This window comes from Anser brachyrhynchus (assembly GCF_964034855.1).
Source record: "Anser brachyrhynchus genome assembly, chromosome: 8".
NCBI lineage: Eukaryota > Metazoa > Chordata > Aves > Anseriformes > Anatidae > Anser > Anser brachyrhynchus.
Window position 1 is genome coordinate 15032922 of NC_137702.1, and position 24908 is coordinate 15057829.

Sequence of the window (24908 nt, forward strand, 5' to 3'; positions counted from 1 at the left end):
GCGGCAGCCGCGGGGTGTGGAGCGGGAAGTACCGGGGGCACCGAGGGCAGCGGGGCCGCCCGCCGGCAGCTGGGTGCTGGGCGCCGGCCCCGGGCCCGGGGCCCGCCGGGGAGCTGGGTGCCAGCCGCAGCCCTGCGGGGGTCACCGCCAGCTCGGCCTGTGCGGCTGGGGCGGCGTCGCTGAGGTGTCGGAGGGTGTCTGTGGAGAGACCCCGCAGTCCGGGAAACAAATATATATATATATTTACGTGTACAATGGATTCAATGAGAAAATAATGTTCGTTCTAAGGTGGCAAGTCTTAGTGATAGTATCAAGCCAATTACTAGCTCGAAGCTGATTTTTAGAGGTAACGAATGATGTTAGCTTTACTTTTGCGAGCTTGTTTGGCTCTTGACTACAGTGTAGGAGGAGATCAATATTCTCTGCAGAGAGCATCCAAGAGTGACCACTGAGCCTGGAATGGCATAGGTGGCACACAGCGAGAGAAAATGTGACGTCTTGCCTATGTGTACGAACTACAGGGAGGAACTTGGGCTGTAACCTGCCTCATCTTTGCTTGGGAGTAACCGAGGAGAAGTGCTGGGAAGGTCTAGTCAGGTCATTGTTGAGAGCTCATTGCTCCCATAGCGATGTTAGGGCAGAGCCCAGGTAGTTCATGGAAGGATTTCTCTGATGCGGTTGCCTGCCACCGCCAAGTTTCCATGGCGTACTGTGTTTGGGTAGTGCAATGTGGAATGTGCTGTGCATGGGTGGCTTGACTTCAGCGCACAAGAACTGGCCCTTTGTCAAAGATAAATTCAGATCCTGCAAGAATCCCATTTTGTGTCTTTAGGTTCACAGAAAAAACTCTGCAGAAAGTTATATACAGCTGAAGTACTTCTGTGGAAGGACAGAAATGTTAAGAGGAAGTACTCCAGGGCAGCTCTGTCGGAGCTCCAAGGCAGTGATTTAGCAAGTCACCAAGTTACTTAGGTGACACTGCTTGTGTAGAAGGTGTGGCAGAGACTGTTTGTCTACAGTGAGCTGGGAGACAGCACAGTGACAGCTCTGTGACTTCCATAAATGGAAAGAAGATAATAAAGGAAATTAATGGAGTAACTTCTTCAGCGACAGATTGTCATGAAACTCAGTCTCAAATAATGTTTCAATCAAAAAGAAAATTAGAAAGCCCATCTGGCACTCACTGTGATCAAGTACAGCGACCGGTATGTCATTCAGTCATATGGGACCTCAGACATCCCAGGTGAGAGGTTTTTATATTTCTGCTTAGAGATTTTTTTTTTACATTCCTTAAATAAAAATTAAAAATATTAAAGTAACTGCCACTGTACTGTATCTAGGAGACCTGAGAGGAAGAATGTACATTTAGCATAGTATGTATAATAATCCTTCTTTTCTAGTTTATATTTAGTATCTGAACAACTGAAGAAATACTTAATACAGCGTTATTTGCATGGCTTCTAGTTATTGGCAGTGCTTTTCAGAAGTGTGTATCATCCTTGTCAATACCATTTGATTTCCACTATAAGTAACAAGACCCTGACATGAAGAGTCCCACAATGACCACTGGTTTGAACACGCTCTTAGTGAGCTACTCAGAGCAGGCTTAGCTTTTCTTGTCGCAGACGTTTCCAAGTGCACTTCTGTGCTCCGAGGTCATTAATATTATTAACTGTCAGAAATACTTTGATATTATTTTCTTGCTTGTGCTTTCTACTATGTTTGGATCAATCTTTTATGGCTTAGCAGGTCTTATGAGATGAACAAAGGTAGAGTTTTAGCTGAAGTATTCTTGTATACATGATATACGCTCCAGAGGATGGACTGTTTTTTCTCAAGATGTATCTGTTGCTGTGACACTGACATACAGCAGGGAGCACAGGCTCTCTTTTTGCTCATTTCCATTGTTGAGCTTGTTTTGATGTGATTTATTTCTATGCTGTCGGCTGGCATTCAATCACAAATTGTTATGATAATCTGTTCTTTATTTAGCTGGTGGAGCTCCATGTTTTTTATGTCCCAGAGGAAGTGTGGAACTTCAAGCTGAATACAGTTCCTGTGGCTCTTACTAGCAGGTTCATCTCAGCTGGATTTATAAGGTGAGTATAGTCTTAGGCCCAAATGTGATAACACTTATAAAATATCTACCTGGTATCACCTTCACATTGTCCTTCAGTCGTTTAGTCTAGCTGTTGCATAATTACATCTGTCAGAAAAGATTCTTCTCTAATCATCTCCGGAGGGTAAGTGGTGCCCACGTCTCTCTGGGCTGTATCAGGCCAGTGCCGCCCTTGATCTAAACCGCTGTAATGCACTTCCAGAGCACTGCTAGTATTGCTGCAGATCAATTCATGTTGTAAAATCACAGTCGTATTTTTTCTGTTTCCTTGAGCCTGATTATCAAAATCTTGAATTCTTTTACTCAGTGGGCCGACTTTGAGATGGAGTGGCTCAATGAAGATGGGAAAGCCTGTCACTGAGCCATAGATCTAAAACAGAAACATTATGTCCATGCAATTGCCAGCATATCTTCTTTCTTCTTCCACAATATTTCGGAAAGGTTGTCTATAACATGTGCTATGTGGGCTCTCAGGTAGCTATCAGAGCACTTTGTGGAAGACTACCCAAAGGCCCAAACCTGGCACAGAGAGCTGCAGTTTTCATCTTTGATAACTTTAGAAGTTTGGTTCATACACCTAAACGCTTGACTCACAAAATCTGTGTGTATCTGGTAAGGTAAGAATTGGCAGAAGAAAACAATCAAATAATGTAAAGATGTGTGTTGAAGCTGAGGTTTTATATGCACCTCATTTGCTTCTGTGCAAAACTTGTCAGCTTAAACTGCAGGTTTTAACTCAAATTTATGCTTGTATTGTCCCCATAAGGCGATATATCGTGTAGCTGAAAAAATTGACAGCAGCTGGATATAAGCATTTATGGTAGAATGTATTCGTTCTTGCCGCTTTTTTTTGTTGAAGGACTGTACAAAACCAGATAAAGTTCATGCATCTATTCTGTTTGCTGTACTAGTCGCCAGCAGAGGTGCAAAATACATAGCTGGATGGTAACTTCAAATTGTTTCATATGACTGGACATCAGTCACCGCCTGTTGCTCTCTGGTGTAAGTTTATTTCGCTAAGGCTCAGTTCTGAGACATCAGCTTAAATTAGGATTCTTACTGATTGCAGTGGGTTTATAGCTCAAGAAAGACATGCATCTGTTAGAGTGCATCCAGAGGAGGGACACAGAAATGACCAGGGGGCTCAAGCACCTCTCCTGTGAAGGCAGGTGGAGACAGTTGAGGTTGTTCAGCCTGGAGAGGAGAAGGCTCTGGGGAGACCTTATTACAGCCTTTCAGTACTTAATGGGGGCTTTTAAGATCGGGAGAGGCTTTTTACCAGAGCCTGTAGTGATAGGACAAGGGGTAATGGTTTTAAACTGAAAGAGGGCAGATTTAAATAGATAAAAGGAAGAAATTCTTTACAGTGAAGATGGTGAGGGACTGGAACAGGTTGCACAAAGAAATTGTGGATGGTCAAGCTGGTTAGGACTTTGGGCAACCTGATCTAGTGAAAGGTATCCCTGCCCATGTCAGAGGAGTTGCACTATATAATCTTTAATGGTCCCTTCCAACCCAAACCATACTGTGATTCTATTATTCCATGCCTGGCTGGGTATTTGTTGCTTGCTAATGAGTGTTAAGTAATTAATTATTCTGTGGGCGCTATGCAGTGCTGCAGTACACTAGCATTAGCAATAATTAACACTGGGCAAGTGTATCACTGTCTTTAAAAACAAAATATATTTTAAGAATCTTCTCTTATTTTAACCTGAGAGAGTGAACAGCAGCCTTGCTGCTACTAACCATGTCTGGACGTTGTTGATAGCACCGTCCAGCCAGCTTGGCAGTCCTAGTACTCTGTGAGTCAGCTGAAAAAAGGATTCCTCAATGTAAATACAGGCCACTTCCATTAATCATGAAATTAGAGGAAAATATTAAGGACGTAATCATCTGCAGCCCTGGGTTCTTGTTCCCATGAACTTGATTTCTCAGCCTCTGTGATCTTTTATTTACTCCTCATTCCTCACCACAGAACCCATACTTTTGTTACTTCTAGATGAGATTGCTGAAATGAACTCTAGTTTGCATTACTTTTAAAGGAACACCCTGAAGCAAATGACTGGATGTGACTAGTCCTCTATTAGCCTGTGGCAACAAGCAAGAAATATGTTATTATATGTTCCTAGCAGCTGCGCTAGCAAACAATTTTCAGATAAATTTCTGTTGTGCATCTCAGGTTCTGTGTACCTAAATGATTTTCTCCCGTGATACATCCTCATAGTTACATAGATGTTTTCCCTGCTGCTCATACGTACCTCAGATTCAGATTTCTTTGCTGGTTTGGAAGGGTGTGAAGGATGTACAGTTTTAGAATTGCTTCTGAAAAAGCTTGCATTTATTGGGTTTCAGAAAACAGTTCAAGGGACATACCTTCTCTGTGGCATGAGCTTGAAAAAATGATAGTGAATGAGATGTATTTGAATTACAGATCATCTCTCTTATCGCATAAGACCCTGGAAGGATGTGTATTGAATTATGTATCCATCTTTCACGTATTTCTTTATACATTTGAAATAAATGGATGACGTTAGGACTAGCATCTGTAGCAAGTGTGGGCAAAAAGCATATGGCAAAGAAATAAACAGAAGCTAAATGTTCAGGGACCAGGCAGCGAGGCCTGGATGTGTCTAAGTGCCGAAGTTGAAGGGACAGCGTGACCTTGTCCATACTATTTATTGAAAATGGCATGTACTATACCCCAAGCTATGTCTGTGCATTGTCTGAAGAGCGATAGCTGGCCTGGGCCAAAACCCTGCAAGCTGTAGTGTACTAACACTTAAGCAGCGTGGGTGATTAACAGTCTCAGGCCTGAGTTTGTTCCCTGGTTTATTTTAAGTGGCAGCATAGGAGCAATCAGAACTGCTTATGTTGAGATGCAGACCTTTTGTGTGACTCTTGCACATTTGGTTTTATTCTGCGGAGGTGCTTTATTCTATGATGATTTTTATACTGAGCTTATTACTTTGATATTTGCATGCTTTCCAGTAGCAGATTAAACGATGTCATTCATGTTTGCGTCAGCTCTCTCATCCCCAAACTATGGTAAAAATGTTCACACTACAGCGTTTGGTTTTGATTTAAAACACATTTGCATGTATGCATGCACACACCCTGCTATAAATTTGTGTTGAACAAAACAAAACCAAAGGAATGTGCTTGGCCTCCTCTAGTCCTTACTGCTTGAAGGAGTATGTTCTACAGTCCTGGCCTGGATCTCTGAAACTCTGTCGCCTGGATGGAAATGCATGACTGTAGTTTCCAATGCTTTTGTAATTCATCTGCAGATGAGCAAGAGTCTTTTTCAAATTTCAGGTACTTTCATATTCTCCCTTTGTTTGGGATTCCTAAAACGTAAATATTGCTAGCTGATGTTATGGCAGCCTTTGTAATACAGCCTGCCATAGTGTGATACAATGTTCTAACTCTACCACACCAAAAATCTCTGACCTATATGTAACTGGGTTCCGTTCCAGGAAATAGTTCATAGTTCCCTTTTTTGTTCAATCTTACCATGCAAGCCAGTCTTTATATAACATTATCTTCCCCCTCTTACTAACTAGCCAACATTATTTGATCTTGCAGATGTATTAATGAATAACAACATTCTAGGGTGTCTCCTCACATCACATTAAGAGCGCTACGGGAGAAGCTTGGAGAATACCTGGGTGGAGTTGCAGTTGCAGATAAATTCAAATTTTTAAAATGCATTGGGAAAAAGCTAGCAGTGGTAAGTTGATTTTTTTTTTTTTATTCTTTAGTGTCCTTCTGCTTTATAATACAAACTACAGATTTAGTCCCTGTAGATTTGAAAATATCACAAGAAAATAGAGATGAATTTAGGAGCATGCTTAGTATTTGTTTTGAATCATGTTGGAGAATGAGCTCTTGTCAGAACATCTACTTCCCCAAATACAAATGTGCAGCTGGACAGGTATATTAGAAACATCCTTTAAAGCATCAGATATAATTAGTTGCCATTCAGTGGAAAGATGCAAGCTTTGATAGGACAGTAAATTAAATATGACAATTCTAGTTGCATAAAAAAATTCCCCTGAGGTCATTATTGTCAGCACATGATTAGAAATATGGCTCTTGAAGAATTTGCATTGGGAGCTGAGTAAGCCAGAATTCCTGTAAAGGTTCCTGCTGTGACATGTCCAATAGCCTTTAAAGATCAGTCTCTGAACGAAAGCTTCTCTGATGTACGTTTCTGTTCCATGAATCAGTCCAGTAATAGAGCCTGAGGAGGTTTATGTAATCAAAACACTGCATCTCTGAATCATAACTGTTCCTCAGTCTGATTCTCTATATATTTAGCTATCTTACAAACTGTAAAGATTAAATAAATCTGAAAATCAGACCGATTGAAAGTGCATTTGTGTAATACACAAAGATTTAAGTGATATACATAAATATAAAATACTTTTTTCTCCTGTTTCTCATGGATTTCAAAATTAATTACAAGGCAGAAATTTAGTGGGGTTTTTTTGTTTGTTTGTTTGTTTTGTAGACAACATCACTAAAATTACCCATGCAGAAAACTAGGAAAAGCAGGTAGAAAAACATAGTCAGGAATTTAAAGACTGTAGCACAACCTAAATCTGAAAAGATAAGCAAGTCTTCAAAAAAATTTAGATGTTTTTAACTGGATGATAGTAAGATGGTAGATTTTCTTCCCCACTGATAGTTCTGAGGTAAATGGAGAAAATTTCCAGCTCCCTTGAGAATGGCAGGAATTTAATATTTTGCATTTAATAGTAAATGAAATACATTAGTAGATACAAGTGAAGATTTTTAGCAACAAATTAAAGATATAATTTTAATTTGGGGGATTTAGCATTGCTTGATGTTTACTTTGTGACAAAGGGTCATGTAAGCAAGCAAATAACTGGTTTATTTGTTGTTTAGGGTCATGGTAACCTAATTGAGTTAAATCTCCATGACCAAATATTTGTTGAGTTTGGTTTTTTACTCAGTCTTCTGTTTCACAACATTGACAATGTAAACAGTACTAAGAGTGGTAGCCTGCTTGCAAGTAAGGGTCTTTAAATTAAAAACATAAACCAAAACCAAGTTCATTTTGCTCTTCCTTTTCTTTCACATAGCTCATGTCTATAAGTGTGAATCGATATCATTGTGTGACCATTATTGAGAGCAGCATTTGGCCCCATGTTTACCGCAATTTCATTACTTAAATGTAAACTCAGATTATTATTACTATTTTGTATTGGAGCACATCTTTCAAACATACATTGGTTATCTTAGATTTTGTACTTTAGGATGACTGTTGAAATCTGAAAGTGTATATCACAAAAAAAATACCAAGACAATAAGTACTAGATGATATAGGACAGTCATTGATTTTTTTCTCTACTTCCATCAAATATTTTGCAATGTTTTGTCAGGTGAATAGAGAAAATTATGTTAGACTCATCATTTCTATTCAGATTTGACTTGAAGCGACTTCTGGCAAAGGCAGTTGAAGATTTCGTTCTGCTGCGATTGTTGGATCAAGTCATTTGAACCATAGGAGAAAGTGCAAAGGATAAATAAATTTATTCTGTACATCCATATACTTTTGTGTGTCTGATTTAAATTTTGAAAAATAGGCAAAATAGTTTCAGTGCTATGTCAGAAAATAGAACAGCATTCTATGTTCCTTCTTCCCCATCAAGCTATTACAGAAGAAAAATGTTGTATGTAAAGATGATGATAGAATACAGAATTTAAGTGACAACATTATTGGTAAGAAAGTATTTTTTTGTTTACGCTTCTGTTCTTTATCTTCCAAGGTAAAAGCAAATCAAGAAACAGAACTGGAACTGAAGTCATTTGCTCCCCCTTATGTATGTATTTTATGGCTTTTAAGCTATCATTTTCAGAAGCTTTTTACATTGGAAGTTTCTTCTTTTGTGTCTGGTTAATATACTGCATATTTTAGGCACTGTATCCTGAATTATATTTATTACCTGGAATGGAATACTTTGAAGATGTTTATCCATTATCATCATCAACTGAACAAAGACGTCACTTTAATGGGGAAGCTAATAGGTATGGTCATGGATCGAGACTACCCAATCTTCCCCAACAAAAAAGTGAAAAAAGCAGACCATTTTTAGAAAGCATGCAGAGCAGTCATCAGCTAGAAAATAAGGAAGTGCACAGTCCTGCAGAATGGACTGAGAAAGAAGCTGTTCCAGTTCTGAACGCAAATCATGAGCAAGACTACAACAGGACTGCAGAAAAACAGACACAGTTCAGAGTGAAAGGTAAGTTTAACGAAGGTAGCAAAGAAGGGTGATGGAGTAAAATAACTATTATGGTTAACATTTACAATAAAATAATATTTTTTCCCCAAATCAATTATTATGCAGATCAAAATGGATCCAGTGGATCTCTCTTCACACCAAGTCATTCAAATCCTGCAGATCGAGGGTCTGGAAAGAGCTGTATGCTGTTACAGAAATCCCAGCAACACCACCATAGCGAGGATCAAAAAGAGCATAATACTCCTAAGTGGAATGACAAAGCCAAAGGAAATGCTCTTCACATAAACCACAGTGATGAACAATGCCAGACTAACCAACCACACCAAAATCGCATGAAATATCAAAAAGGTATAGTGTTCATTGTCATCTTGGTGCTAAGCCGAGATTTTTAGAAAGTTGGCAGAGTAAAGCTAAGTTTAAAAAAAAAAAAAATCTGTAGTTGCAATGTAAGTTGGAATATTGCTGTCAGAACAGTATTCTAATTTTTAAAATAATATCTTTCAAAGAACCATGGTTTTTACTTTGGATGAGTCATTCATTATCATTATGTACTGTTGTAGGGAAGCGCTTTAATATAGTCAATGCATTTGTCTGATCTTATTTATATGGAAGCAAATTACTGAGCAGCTACTGTAAAGATTGGAAGATAATGATCCCATAATTCAACAGCAATTTTAAATGGGGAAAAAAAAAATCTTGTTATCAGTAAATCAGGGAAAGTAATTTATTCACTTCAACTTCCATGGTTATCTTATCCATGCCTACATTACTACTGAAGGGAAAGTGCTTCCTCCCCTCCTTCCTATACAGTGCTGTTTTATTTATGTACTATTGAACAGTGGCATTCCTAAAACTGAGTGGTAAGAGAACTCTTTGAACAGACTGCAGTGAAAATGTTAGAAGAGTGTGGAGAGGTTTAAAGAACACACAAACTAGCTAATAGTTGCGTGCCAAAACAGCAAATGTAGTTTGAAAGACCTCTATTAACTACTACATCCTTTAAAATGAAGTATCGTAGGGATACTGAGGGCCATTAAGTCTCTGAACAGTTACCTAGTGCTCTTAATATTCCTAAATTTCTAGTAATTACAAATAAAGAAATGACTGAAGTGTTTAAATTGGATTGACCGCTGTTAAATTAGCATCAAAATGATAACATAAAATGTTTTTCAGGAAATACTTTTGAAAGACAAATCTTAATATTTGAGTATAATTTTACATTCAATGTAAAAGGGGTGACCCTTGTTCTATCGCAAATTTCTAATGAGGAATTCTTAAATGAGGCAATATTCATTTTTTCATACATATGGGCACCTTACTGATTTTCTGGATATCCAGTACTTTGAGTAAGAAAACAAAAAATGTGATAATTTGATCTGAGATGTGTCTGAAGAGTGTTCTAGAGAAGGCCTTCACAGATGACTTTTCAGTAATTTCAGTTTCCATTGATAATCCATCAAAACTAGCTTTGTCCCTCTATCATCATGTTAACTGAAGTCTGAGACCACATATATATGTATATGTATGTATATATAATGTAATATATATAATATATATATATATGTATGCATGTATACCTAATATTATATATATATAATACATATATGCGTATATATGGGCATATTTATACAATTAAGAAGTTTTCCAGAACTTTATTTTGAATGATGAGGAATGTAGAATTTTGTAGTTTAAAGTACAGGCAAAGTCTGTCAGCAGTTTTCTTTTGAAACATTTATTGTATATAATTTAAAGGAGATAACATTCAAATGCAAAACATTTTGCTGTCACTTTCTTTGCTGGCTCCAGTTTGTAGGATATCTTCAGGGTCTCAAAGGCAGAAAATGTTAGAGAATTATTTTAGGAAAGGAGAAATAATTAAATGATTTCATTACCTGTTGTCATGTTTCCTCTACTAGTTACCAGAATTAGTTACATACAAATTCTTGAAACAAAAGTAGATTTTTTTTCCCCCTTTATTTCTTTCTTCTGTTACTCAACGAAACCTTTCATTATCCCAGATATAATCCTATTTATCGATTGACTCACTGAATTTCTAATACAGGCTGGAAAGTCCAAGTGTTGACAGTCAAAAAAGTGTAAATCTTGTGAGTGTAATCTGTATTTTGATCATCATTATCCTATCACAGAACTAAACACCAAACTCCTAGTTACAAACATGGAAAATAATGACCACAAAAAAGATACCAAACTAAGAAGAGACAGAACACGGGATTCTGGAAATCTTGAAATATTGGAAGACCAAACCACAGAATATATACGCAGAAACCAAAGGTTAGTAAATAATGATTCTGATAAAAGAATGGATAATAATAATTCATAACAAGAAACTTATTTTACATACTTCAAATAAATGAAAGGAAAAGGAGAATAAACAGTATCATTGTGTGAATTTTTCACTTGCTTCTTTGATTTGCTCTTTAGCTTGCTGCAATACAGAACTAGCAAGTCTGTAACTGGTCCTGGTGAAAAACTGGATAATCAGGTGTGTTTTTCAAGGTAGCATATTCTTTGTAATGTGGAGCAATAAACATAGTCCTCCACCTAGAAACTGGCTAATTTTGTAAGGCAGGTAACTCATTAGAAATACGAAACATGCAATGTAGATTTTAGAGTAATTGAGCAAAGTTAATTTATGCAATGCTGCTTTGGAGATTTGCTAATGAGAAATCAGCTGTATATCTAAACAATGAAATCATCAGAAGTGATACCTCTGGTTATCGTTTAATAGGAACTATGTATACTGTATCTATCTCAGTCTTATTAACATTAGCTTTTTTAAATTTATTTTTTACAGTTTCTTGACAGCAGCATTGTATTGGCTGTATCAGTGACATTTTTATAATTTCGTATTTCCAATGGGATAAATCTTAGTCTTATATGGGATAAATCTTAGTCTTAATCTCAAGCAAAACTTCCGAGAAAAAAAAAACTAAAATTATTTAAAACATACATATGGTATAGTCATAGTATCTGAATAAGAACATGCTTAGGAAGACAGAGCACCCACATGCAATCATACAGCATAACCATTGTCACTACTAACTGTCACCTGTGAGCTATTATAAACTTTGGTTTAGAAATGAGCAATCCAGCTTTTGCTAACCAATGAGCCTGACAGCAGTTTTCAGGCCAGTCATTCTTGGTCTTACATGGGAGTGTCAGTACTCTGTGGAGTTACGGACATGGACAAGAACATTTAGCAATAGTCTGTCTTTTGGTCCATGTATTGTTCTCTGCAATTTCAGTGTTCTGACTCTGTTTGCAGATGTCCATCTGTTTGGAAGTTTGTACAGAATAAAAGAGATTATATTCAGAATTCCAGTATATCCTTCCCATTCGCTCAGGCCACTTTCAAAGCATATGTTTAATGTGACTGTTCAGGATTATAAATTATGTACTTGTAGTTTTGTCTTTTGATCCTCTAGGTAGATGAGAACAAGCAAAGTCATCCTACTTGTCCAAAAGAATATATTTCACCTCCTAGTCCGCCTTTTCTGTCACTTTCTGTAAACCCAGCTCAGGTTCCTGCAGTTCAGGCAGAAAGTAAGTATGTGCTTCCAAGAAATTTGTGGGGAGTTAACATTTAATCAAGACTGAACAGTTGATGAAGACAGAAATACTTACTTTATGAAAGAATTTGTGCATATATTTATTCCCAGGATTGTTACAGATTTTAATTTGTATTTGGAAAATTGCAGGTATCTAATGTTGCCTGAGTTGTGCATAGAGTATGGCAGAGGTTCCCAGTGCTAGAAGATTCGTCTCGTGGACTTGGGGGTGGAAGGTGATAAGGAGGGAGTTTGGGTGAAATACTGTTAGCTCACATGAGAATACAGCAAAGATAGTCACTTGCTGAGGATCCTCAGCTAGCGTATAGCAGAATAGTGAAAAGGGAGGTGACTGACCTGTTGTTGCAGTCTAGTTAAAGTTTGAGCTATTATAGGCTTATTAACGCCTATAGTTTAAAGAAAGATTTATATCACAAAGTATTTTGAAGCAAGAAGAAATCCTCTGGAGGCTTTTTTGGCTTGATGTTGCGAGTTTTCAATTTATACTACATACATCTCAATAGATTCTGAAGCTAATTTTACTGACATGCTGCCTAGGCATGTAAAAGTGTGTTTATTTGTTTGTGTGCGTGTATAAATGCCTGGATGCATGCTGGGATTCTCATTTTCTTCTAATGCATCAGCCATTTCCAAAAGTCGGAAATAGTTTATATTCAGAAAAAAGTCAGAATAGTTTATTAAAATAAAAGAATTTCTACTGCCTGTTCTGACAGAGTTCTTGGCATGATCTATGACGGGTGCATTACAAAAATTTTGATTGATCCTTCCTACTTACAGTATCCAGATGCTTGATAAATATAATTATAATATCTTTAGAAAACAAGATGGTAGAACAATTGGAACAAATGAAGAAAGACAGAAGGCACATGGAAAAAACTAGAGAAGAACTTGTCAAAAAAGCTAAAGGGCTACTGGAACAAAATAAGCTGAGGAGATACCATGGTACATTTTTAATTTATTTTGGAATTTGGAATGATTGAGAAACAACACTGAAACCAATGTGAAAATGTTTGTCTCTTTGTCAGTAAGCTTAATTACAGAGAGCGCAGTTGGCTAAGCAGTAGCTCTGTGAAATCTTATTTGTGTAACAGTATGGTAGAAGGGTTGATAAGTCTCTTTCCACTTTTTTTTTGTGGCAGTCTTGTAAGTCTAAAAATATCCTGGCTTTTATAAGCTGTCCAAGTTGTTTCCTGTGTATATACAGCAGCCAGAGCGCTATTACTGGCCATTTTGCTGTTTGAGGCTCAAGAAAATTGACATATTCTAAAATTGCCTTTAGCTGGTGCTTACTGAGGTTTTACTGCGTTGACAGGGCTGTGTTCCAATTGGCAGCATAGTACTTTTTATTTCTCCTATCTAATAATTCAGCACGTGGCATAGTCGAGTTTGACAAACCTTGTTTTTTAACAAAGGAAGTATTTCATTGAAATCTCACTCAGATTTTCTTTGTAAAATTATTTTCAAGTTTATCCTTAAGCTATCCTCCTGAAGTCACATTCCAGTTATACAGAGATGAGATTTAATTACATTGACATTTTGAGAGCACTCTTCATACATAAATACAGCTGAATCACTGGCAATCTCAACTATTATCTGTAGCTTTGTCAGAAGAAGACATGCCAATTCTTCCAGTTATTCTCTGAGGGCATGGCTATGCTGTGCTCTGTAGTGGAGTGAAGTTGTATTTTAAAAAGGGAACTTGGCCACTTGGAGTGAATCTGCAGTAGCATGGAGCTGCAAGGCAAGCTATGTTACACTGCTGAGATTAAGTCCTGAATGGCTCCTATGATGTTGTCTTAAATTATGCTGTTCAGTTAGGTAAACAAAAGGTTATTTCACAAGAATTTAAAGAGCTTCTGCAGGTTCTTTCAGGAGAATTTGTACCTCTGAATTATTTTAATGAGACCTGTATAGTTTCAGAAGTGAGTGCATTCACAAACATGTTTCTTCCCAAGGTATGAAGGGAAGAGCATATTCTGGAGACCCAGCAATAGTCTGTATTGAATTTCATCCTAAGATTGCCGTGCTGATGGTCACTCTTGCTTACATGCTGTATAGTGCTCCAGCAGCTGGGCTTTTCTTTTTTTTTCTTTTCTTTTATTTTTTGGTAAGTTTTTAAGAAGCAGTTATCCTGCTTTCTTAAAATATGCCTGAAAAGAAGGAATAATTTAAGACGCATCACAGAGTAGCAAATGTATGTGGCAGTAAGACTGCCACACCAGATATGGGGTATGTATGCGCCAGCCACTGATAACACATAACAACATAGCTCAAGGAATCATGGTTAAATATAAATAACTGTTTCTCATAATCTTGGGACTTCTGATCGAAATTTCTTGGCTGTGCAGAGCTCAAATTCTGCGTAAAGCCTTTAATGCTGCTACTGCAAGGACGCTGTGGACTTCAGACTGTGGTGGGCACCAGTCTTAACAGGTGTGGAGCATCTGTGCAGCTGAAGGCTGCAGAACTGCCACGCCAAATGAAATGTGGGGTTTGGACCCTGTGTTTTGTCTCAGTGGACAGAGAGCGCTTTATGCTGCAGGTGATTGTGTGAAAATTCTACTGCATTTATAGAGACTGTCATTTTAACAAATATTTTCATGATTTTTTTTTAAAGAAACTTACTGCTAATTTTTAATATGCGCATTGGCCAACTGAGTCTTTTGAGATCAGTTCATCACTACTGTCTTCAACAGACCTTAGAATAAGATGAACGAGATCAAACTGTATTACTGTTTTCCTTTGTAGTTCGCGAGGAATGGAAAAAGAAATACTTTGAAACTAAGAAGGCTACGGCTTCACTGGAGGATGTTTTAAACAAACTGCGACAAGATTTGGAGCTTTACCACCAGAAATTACTCTTGCAATTAGAAGCCAGAGATAGCCGAAAACAACCGAACAGTATGACAAACTTGAAGGTATGTGCCTAAATTATTTTTTTTACACAATTTATTTTTTTGTATAAAACATAAATGAAAGTAACAAATTCATCATCGATAACTTCTAAACTAGCTTTAATAGCCAAATATCCCTCAATAATCTGAGGTGTGGCCACTACAGAATTACCACATTCCATTCTTCTCAAAAAGACTGAAGAAATGCTTGAGTCTAAGCATTTTTAATCTTTCTGCTTTGTGTTTGTACAATACCTCCTCATTACAAACTCCCCTTTTGTTTCGTATGATTAATGAATTGTTCAGTTCTACATTATTCTTCTCATCTAAAATTTCACGTACAGAGGTGATGAATTCTAATTGTTTTTGGGGAAGAGACACCTCTGAAGCTCTTGGAGGGGTTACACCTGACTTGTTGTGCAACTGTGAGTCTTGTGTTATATTGCTGGTGTCAAATTAGGTGAAGTTCAAAGAGGAATTAAAAAAGAAAAAAGATAAAAGGGGAAAACACCCTTCCCAATAGTTACAGCTGCTAATTTTTTTTAATGCATTCACAGAAACAAGTCTGGTTACAAATCTGAAGCTAGACTAGGAAATTTTTAAACTGGTGGAAGTACATGTGGTGTCTTATGCTTGTATCTGAAAGGGGGGAGACAATCTAAGATTGTACGTTATATACAAATGTGGATTATTTGAGATAATATATCTAAAATATAAAAATATGAAGTGTTCATATTACATTTTTATTACAACCTATGTTCAAGTACGTTAATGCTTCTTTTGGGGGGTGTGTCAGGGTTTTTAGGCCTCCTTGGCAGGGCACAAGGAGCCTCTGTACAAAGGATGTGCATAACTTCAAATGCATACAGCAGTTATGTATTGGCTAGCACGCAGAGATGACAGCCAGGCCTTAATGAGCTATGAGGCTCATTAAGGAGAGCTATGATCTCCACCCCTCATAAGCGAGGTGAGGAACTGCTGCTGGCCAGTCAGGCAGGACGAGCTGGGCGCTGGGGCTCTGGGGAGCAGATCCCACTGCTGCTGAGCTCTGTCCTCCACCAGCTTTGTCCACACTGGTGACTGAATGCGATGGCGGGTGATTCCTCAGGAGCCCCCACCTGGTCCGACTGCCCAGCCTGCTTTTTTCCTTTGTGACTGTGTACCTTTCCAGGGTTTCTCTATGGTCTCAACCAGGGAGCTAGAGTCTCTGTGGTGTAGCAATCTTATCAATCAGTGTACTGCCTATGGGAGAAGGTGATGCTAAGCCTGTAAGGAAAAAATACATATATATTTGAAGCGTGCCTTTTTATTATATGTAGGGAGTAGTCGTAAAAGTTAATTGCAAAACAACTCGCTGTTAACTCAGGAGATCTGATCTGGATCTTAACTTCCCAAAGTAAGAGAGAGTGGAAGAACTTCCACACCTAGGGGAAGTGGAAGGGCTGGATGGTTGTTGAGGAGAGCTGCCCTCTGTTGGGGAGCAGAGTCTTGTTTGCAGAACAAGATGCCAGGCAAGCACTGAAGACTAGAAGAAAGTAGAAGAGCTGGAAAGAGTTTAGAGAACTGTTTCTGAGTGGTGAAGTAATAATGAATGAAGAGGTATCTTAATGCTCAACTTAAGTTTTTGTTGTTGTTTCATACAGAATAACAAAATCATCCAGATTACTACAGTGCAGCATGAACTTGATCAACTGAGGAGGAAGCTGGATGATACAAAAATGAAGCTCATAATAGAAATTAAGGTACTCTGCAATTATCCTAGTGAGCCTTTTAATTATAAAGTGGCAAAACGTTACACGGTATAAAATTATCTTTCTAAATATTAGATGATTTAAATTATAGAATTGCTTGGGTTGGAAATGACCTTAAAGATCATCTCGTTCCAACCCCCTGCCATGGGCAGGGATGCTGCCCACCAGATCAGGCTGCCCAGCGCCTCATCCAGCCTGGTCTTGAACACCTCCAGGATGTTCAAAAAATATTTGTTGTACAGTTTTTATTTTCAAGTTTTATGGTATTACTTATCATAATTAGCACTCAAGCCTAATTACTCCAAAGAATTAGTTTATAAGATGATTTTTGAATGTATGGCATTCAAGTACTTACATTTTCAAGGTACTATGTTGCAATCTTTTTCGTGAAATTCCCATTCCACTCTGATGGTAATTAAAGGAGCATACTATGTGAGGTACTGGTGAGTTGCACACCATGGCTAAGAAAAAAAAACGGTATAAAGGAAAAAAAAAAAGGAGGGAATGGTTCTCCGAGCAGACAACAGTTCTCTTCACCTGCTTTATTCCATACCACTGCTGCCTGTGGCTCCCTTAGAAAGGAAGGTGATGATACAGGCCTTCACATTGGATAGCCATTTAGCTATGAACGTTTGAAACCTGAGTCTTCTGCATCAGATTGCCCATGACCCTGTTTACTGTCTAATCTAGGGTGGGTATGCTTCCTCCAGTGTGTAACAAGGAATGAAAAGAACAATGAATTCCATGGTTGTCTCTTAAAAGCACCAAGGCAAACTGCTAGAACTAGGCTATCTAATTAGACATGTAAGGTTTTAAAGATGAAAGATGTATCCTATATTCAGGAATCCTGTATAAAATTCAATCTTAGTTATGTAAATTCATATGCATGTCAACTCCAAAAGCTTCATTAAATTACAATTCCTTAAATGACTGGTTCTTCTGCAGATGAGAAAGCAGGCAGCATCTGATTTACGAGCACTGAGAGCAGAACTGACACAGAAGAAGATTCATTCAGCTTTAATTCTCCAGTCTGGAAAATCAGGTATTTAAGAGGATGACTCAACTGTAACATCTGTGAAGTCTATAGAAGTCCTATAATGTATATAGAAACTTGGAATTTCAGAGCATTTGTTTATACGTTCTTAAAGTTCTCTTATAAAAAGACATCAACTGTGTAAATGTGGAATTTGTATACTAGCCCACTAAGGGACTGCAAATCACTTTTTAATCTCACTGTTAACGAAAGGTTTATCAGCTACTTGAACATACAGATTAACTTAGTTTTGGTTTAGACACATTACTAAGTTATTTTAAAAGTGCAGATTAGTGAATCATTCAATTTCAGTATGCTGATGTTCCTTCATTAACAAAATACCTATTAAGCAAGTAAACCCATAATCTAAAACCTCCTGTTCAGATTTTTGGAGCAACTATTTAATTTTTTGATAAATGATTAAAATACATCTTTTCTAGAACTCTAGCAAAAGTAATCTTTATTTAGCTATTTACTGAAGTCTATTTTTGTCATTATAAGTATACTTATTTATAAATCAGTGTATTACTACATTCTTAGTTATGGAAAAAAAACTCTCTAGTTCTTTCAAATCTAGTTAGTTTTGTTTCCTCCCTCACAAGAAAGCTGCATCAACATTAGCTTTATTCTCTAATTAGTGGAAGATGCAAGCTTTGTCTTGACTAAGTTGTAATGATGATCTTGGTGCTATTTCCGGTACTGCATGCTCTGCTTTTCTTTAAGTTCAAGCATGTGCATGTACTTACATAACAATTCTCTAAAAATAATCAGAAACTCTTCTTAGTCATTTTTTTCTAGATCTGTTTGCTTCTTTGAAGTTCAAGATGTTATTACGTTAAGTAGAACAATAACGTGCTAGGAATTAATGTCAGCAAAAAAGCTGACAAAGTTGTATTTGTTACTGCAAGTGAAACCCTGACGGGAAATCAGTAATACTGGAAGAAACTTATGCAACTTTTCAGAGGACTGACTTCCAAATGTCTTGAGTCAAACCACCCTTTTTACAATCCATTTTTTAAAGAGAAGATTTAGCAAAGGTTTTCGTGCTAAGTATTAAATTTAGTATTAAAAGAACAACTGCTTTTGCTCATTTCAATAATGAATCCTATGTCTCGTAGTTCATAATTGTTTTATTTAAGACACAAGAGTAGGCAATTGGCTACTGGAAAATCTGAACCGATTTTTTTTTAAAAGTCAACTTTTTTGATGTCTCAATTTGATCAAATATACCTATCTCGCAGTCTAGCATATGAACATAAATAGTAGTTATATGTCTTATAAATTCATCAGTTTTTCCTAAAAGCTACAGACCAGAATTCTAGTGAAGAGCCCTCTGATTTACTAAGGGGGAAAAAAAAAGTATGATGAGAACTTAGTAGGTTTCACCTTCTGCTTTTCATCACCTGTAGTATCAAGCAGTCAGATGCTCAGATCTTCTCCTCGGCAGTCATCATCGTAGTGCTTTTGGTTCTGTGCTATTGCTTTATGTTGGTTTCCCAGTAACTATTTAGCAAGAAAAAACAAACAAACAGAAAACTGACTACATATGTCTAATTAAATAGTTTAATTAATGGAGTCACTTAAGCAGGGCATAGGTGCACTTCAATCTGGTTGTGAAACAGTTCTGAGAAACAATGTAGGCTGTAAACCATGGAACAAGTAATGCATAAACAGACAACGCTTTATCAACCTTAACAAAGACAGTGTTTTACTGAATAAAAGAAAGTCCTGTAGACAGCAGTCCATCTCTCCATGCATCAAGCAGCCTCAGCAGAGGACCATTATTAGATGACCCCTGTAAATTCACTTGGTCTTACTTGTTACCAGATACATTCTAAGTTCAAGCTTTAACCAACCTGCTATGGTTGTGAAAAATGAAAAGGGTGAGAAGTCTTTTAAAGAGCACTGCTGAAGCAATACCGGAACTTTATGAAGAATGAAGATAAAGCCTTCCATACAAAATAACAAGATGAATTTGACCAGCTCTCAAAGTTTTGATTGTAATCATGGTATGTTATAAAGAAAATCTGTCACATATTATGTGTCATAATAAAAAATCCGATTTTCATAGTTCTATATCAAGTGATTCACAATTTTATATACTTCTTACGGTGTCAGGGCTTGCCACATTGCTTCGGTTTGTTGTTCTGCTGCAGCTTCCCTGGAATAGTCAAGACTATTTCCATTCCACATGCCAATGCCCCTTAGGCCTCTGTTCTTCACATATGCTGCTTTAAGAGAGATGCTGCGAGGGTCATCAAACCATACTTGGTGGAACTGACCAAGAGAATCCTACAAAAACATGTGAACACTACTGTCAGTATCTGCCTGTCTACAGAAATATGATACATTAAAGTTTGTTGAGTTTTGCTTGCACTTTCTATTCAATGCAGCATTTCAGAATCTGTCTTAGTTTAAATCAGTCATCAACATCAGAAAACTGTAACAGTGAAGAATGAAGCTATAGGATTTCTTTGGCCAAAACACCCTTTTTGACATTACAGATTTCCCCTCAAGAAAATTGTGGAGCAATGAAAAACTGTATTACTCCTGTAGCATTCAGTCACTGCACCCCATTTTCAGACAAAGAAATTCAAGAGATGAAAATCTGGCCATCTTTTACTACATGAAAAAAAAAAAAGTAGGAAACAAACTGAAAAATCCAACCCTGAAAACTTCATAATCAAAGAACTATGGTTCATAAACACATGTCCACAACATGCATGGTGTCTTGTAAAGGGACACATACCTTGTATTCATAAAACGGAGACTTCTGTACCTCATTCCATAGCACCCCTGAAATAGAACTGTTCACCTGCTTCATTATTGCTCCGTAGGGGACCTGACGCCCTGCAGCATCACTGCAAGGAGCCCCACGGAAAGGTATTTTGGAAAGGGAACAAACATGATCCTGGAAAAAAAAAACAAAAAACAGAGTACAGGAGTTTAACATTATGTAGATTTAGTGAACTCCGAAATAGCAGTACAGCCAAGAACAAAGTCACAAAAACCCCAAATCTTCAACTATCTGTGCTAGACATGCTACTTCCAAACAGAAGTAAGTTAAACAGATTTTGTTCAAATTGTAGTACCACAGGATTGGATTGCCCTCATTCAACCTACGCAATTGTCTTATCTTTTCCCCTTCCACTTTTAATTCCCTCTTAGATTTTTCTTAAGTGTAATGTCTTTTAAGACTCCATGATTTATCCATAAACTGCTCTACTTTAACAGTCATAGTTTTGCTATTGTTTGTTACACCTGATCTTTAAGCAGTGAGCTTAATCACTGTTGAGAAGGCAGATAAAAGTGTTGTAGTGCCTTTGGACATCACCTCTTCTCATACAGATAACATCTATAGCTCCTCAGTGAAATATGGTGCTTGGGTATTATAGGGTTCAGGTTGCCTAGGGGGAGATAAAAAGCCCTGTTTGGTAACACACTGCTCATCAGTTATCAGCCAAGGAAAAGTCTTGAGTACCAGTTTTAAGCTTTTACCATCAGACCACAGAATTTCCTAATCCACAAACAGGATCACTAACATCTAGCTGGCTCCTTCCAAGGAAAAAAAGATTAACAGTATGACTGCAAATGAATAATCTTTATCTTACCTCAGATAAATTTAGGCAGACGTAATCATAGCCATACCAGGGGACGCCCATCACAAGCTTCTTAGGATCAATGCCCATAGTAATGTACTCTTCATATCCTAGTTTTGTAGGAAATAAAATGAATTATTGCATTTTCCCGTGTTTTATATTCTTGCAACTAATCTACAGCCAGAGCCAGCACAGGTCATACATGATCCTAGGACAGAAACTAAAGTGCAATTTCTTTACCTCCCACCCACACAGTCCTATATTTGCTCTATTCAGATCCTATAGATTTGCTCACACATTCAGTTGTCCATAGCAGCTTTTGCAACAGTGCTGATAAGCACTGACATATTTACAATAATTCAAACTTCATCAGTAGGTATTTCTTAGAAAGCAAGAAAAAAAAAAACAACACTAAGTGCTATTTTAATCAGGATTCATTCTCATTTGCCTCTCAGCTCACCTGTGCTGACAGCTCCTTGTGGGTCTATGTAGGAAAGCAAATCAGAGAACTGATCCAAATTTAAAATAACCACCCTCTTGTAGTCTTATTTTTAAGACTGTCAGTTCCCTAATCCAACTCACTGTGAATGTGCATGAACAGCTGTACCAGCCGAAAAGAAAGATGGGAATGCACACAAGAGACTGTTTAAACCCACACTTGCCAAAGGAAGCTACAGCTTCAAAGGAACCCACACGGTTCACAAGGATGAGACAAATGTTGCAGGTTCTTTGCAAGCCCAGGCAGACACCTTTGCTTTGGCTGCCTTTTGTCATTCTAAGTCTTTTTCACAATCATAAGGGCGAGACGACAACTTTACAAGTAGGAACACACAGTTGCTAAAAGTCTATCCATGGTGTCATAGGGATCTGCAATACTGGCTTCCCACCAGAACAACATGTTATTTGAGGCTACTAGAAAACCTTAATAAAACAAAAACACATCTAAGAAAAGACAATCTTTTCTAACCATTCATACAAACAGAAATATTCCAATTTCTGAAGAGGCATTCTGTCCTTACCAATTAAAGTCTGAAGGTAAGGAGCGTTGGCTTTTGCAACACAATCGGTCCAGATCTGGCTCTGTTCATCATAAGACATCACAAATAAGAAATCACAGGCATCTGCAATCCCAGTGTAGTTGTAGCACCTTTTATCTATGCATGCAGGGGACCAAGCCACATCAAATGTTACCTGAAAGAAAAATGCATGTTAGTATCGTGTATGGCACTTAGGCACTCTTGTTTGATGGTTAAAGAGCTGTAACTTTTAAAGAGTATTTCCCTAAGGTTGCAGAATGTTCAGCACATGGTGATACCAATGAAGTATATATGTATCAGCTGCTCAGCTGATAAAGCAAACATCAGGTAATAAGCTGCCATTGTTAGTGAATTCAAGGCCTAAGATGCTGTTTTCCTGAGTTATTTCACTATTTACCACATAATTTTAAAACACCAAAGAAATTGTAACATGAAAACCATCTGATCAAAAACAAGAAGCATGATGCAAATCTTTAAAACATCAATAACCAGCTTACTAAAACATTAGGAAGCTTTTTCACCAGATGGCCCTACTTTGAAAGAGTCCTTAAGCCATACTAGTAACTGGCAGCTCCCCCAGCAGGGCAGTAAAACCGTACCTGCAACTCTCAACAAAACCCTTCTGCCATTTAAATTCACGTAGGTCAGAGTGATTTTCATGATAGAATATCATAGCTAACATTCATAATTAACCACTGATAATAGTATCATGCTTTTGATTTGCATTTTTTTCATATTCATATGCTAAACAGCATTCTCAAAACTCCATGTGTTTCATGGAGTTAAACTCAATGTTTGTATGAAATACATTTTTATTACCTGTGATCCTGGAATCTCTCTGTGAAAAGCATCTGTAGTTTCTTTAACAAGCTCTGTCAATGCATAATATTCAGGGGAGGTTTCGTTGACTTCTTGCTCTATATCTATATTAATTCCATCCATATACTGCTTTTTGGCAAGGTCCACCTGTTGGGATATCCAGGCTGTTCTTTTAGCAGGATCAACAATTTCCGTAAGAGGTACATCACCTAGACAAGAGGTGTTCAAGAGTCAACATAGCATGTATTTGCATCACAGCAATAGTAAGGAGGAAAGATTTGTCTTTACCAAGCCAAGTAACATAACCAGAAAATAAAACATCCCCACATCTATAATGGCATCTACTTAATCCTGACACCATACGTGGAAAATAGAAAGGGCTTTTTTTTTTTTTCAGGCATAATTTTGAGAATCCTTATCAGAAGAGATTACTAAACTTCGAGACAGTAGTGTTTAAAACAAAGTTCCTTTTGGAATTTGTTTTCTACAGTTTTAAGCATCTCCTTCCTTCTACTTAATAATCTTTTAGCCACTCTAAATTTCCTTCCTTGAAGTCAGTTGACTTCCAGTATTTCCACGGAGCCAGAGAGACTATGTCTTACTGCTTAGAATAAACATACTTTTACATTTAACCTTTGTTGCTCTCCACATTGTGGTCTTTGATTCCGTTTCTGCCTCATCAGATCCAAGACTTGATTACAGAACATATGCATAGGTTGACCCAATGGACTTGTCTTTCTAATCAGCATTTGTACACAGAGCTCCTGAGCATTCACGTTTTCAAACTCAATCACATCCTAGCACACAGGGATTAACTGAAGTGAAAAATACTAAAAATTGCTTACAATCCCTTTCCTTACCCTGTCCTTTGGGTATTGTGCATAACATCCAGAACACAGACCCAAACAACTGTCTTCTACAGCTTTTTTCTTTCCTCCAAGCTCTCCTGCAGCTGTGAAGCTCCCCGTTAGTGGAGATTTTATTTAGACATCACCAGACTGGTTTTGTTATTACTGTGACACAAGCCATCACTGGTTTTCTTTTTAATACACTGAGTACCAGCACATGCAAAATGCCAAGGTATTACAGCCCTGTGTGCATTATCCTCTTATTACTTAATCCTCTTACTTTTTTAACACTTCGTATAGCAGTGGATGGGAAATGTCAAGGTATTCTAGTCCTATGCACGTTATGCTCCTATTGACTTATAAATACCCATATTTTGATGAGTTAGCCCACCTTTTAGCACTACCCTGGCGCCTTTGGAATGAGCGTGGCACATAAGCTCTGGATCGTATTTCCCGAAAGCTGCCACAGTTGTAATTTTCGACCAGTCATAGGATTTCCAGGCATTCTTCCCCACATCGAACACAAAGACCTAGAGGCAGGAAGAAGCCGTCCCATCAGCTCCCAACCCTCCTCAAGCTCTCCTTTCCCCACCCCTCACACGAAGCCCTGCGGCTGGCAGTGCTGCGGGTGGCGAGCACACGGCCCAGAGCTGAACCAAGCCCCCTGGGTGCGCCCAGCCCGCCTCGCCCCGCACCGGGGGAGCTCCCAGCACCGCAGCAGCCTCCCTCCCCGCAGCCGGCCCTCCGGCCACGGCCAGCCTCGCCAACCTCGGGGCCGCCGGTGCCCGTGACGGGCCGGCAGAGCCGCGGCTCCCGGCAGGGGCAGGCTGCGGCTCCGGCACCCCCCAGCAGCTGCAGGAGGCCGAGGGGCAGCAGCCACCCGTCCCGCGGCCGCCCCATGCCTGCGGCCTCCGCTTCCGCGCCGCGCCCCGGGGCAGGGCGGGCC

At 38.3% G+C, this 24908-nt stretch overlaps 2 protein-coding genes across 7 annotated transcripts; one reads left to right on the top strand and one right to left on the bottom strand.

The window, feature by feature from the left end:
* The first annotated feature begins 98 nt into the window (after window positions 1-98).
* On the top strand, window positions 99-18942 carry SPATA1 (spermatogenesis associated 1). Of its 5 annotated transcripts, none has more exons than XM_080602051.1 (13): window positions 99-1243; window positions 1993-2099; window positions 5732-5849; window positions 7915-7968; window positions 8064-8391; window positions 8497-8739; window positions 10539-10683; window positions 10834-10894; window positions 11838-11955; window positions 12759-12923; window positions 14730-14899; window positions 16519-16617; window positions 17572-18942. In XM_080602051.1, exons 1-13 carry the CDS (start codon window positions 1208-1210, stop codon window positions 17674-17676), a joined length of 1749 nt encoding a protein of 582 aa, XP_080458177.1. In that variant the 5' UTR covers window positions 99-1207; the 3' UTR covers window positions 17677-18942. The 5 variants fall into 5 exon arrangements, with proteins under 5 accessions (XP_080458177.1, XP_080458178.1, XP_080458180.1 ...); XM_080602052.1 differs by having other exon boundaries at window positions 12798-12923; XM_080602055.1 differs by having other exon boundaries at window positions 1211-1243; window positions 5705-5849.
* CTBS (chitobiase) lies at window positions 14924-24906 on the bottom strand. 2 transcript variants are annotated; one of them, XR_013954256.1, is made up of 9 exons: window positions 24731-24906; window positions 24354-24492; window positions 23115-23323; window positions 22278-22449; window positions 21271-21368; window positions 20409-20570; window positions 19770-19951; window positions 19063-19162; window positions 14924-16141 (listed from the first exon to the last, which is right to left on the bottom strand). XR_013954256.1 is itself a non-coding variant. In XM_080602060.1 (8 exons), the coding sequence occupies exons 1-8, from the start codon at window positions 24860-24862 to the stop codon at window positions 19135-19137; spliced, it is 1122 nt and encodes a 373-aa protein (XP_080458186.1). In that variant the 5' UTR covers window positions 24863-24906; the 3' UTR covers window positions 17629-19134. The 2 variants fall into 2 exon arrangements, 1 of the variants encoding a protein (XP_080458186.1); XM_080602060.1 differs by lacking the exon at window positions 14924-16141 and having other exon boundaries at window positions 17629-19162.
* Between the last annotated feature and the right edge of the window lie 2 nt (window positions 24907-24908).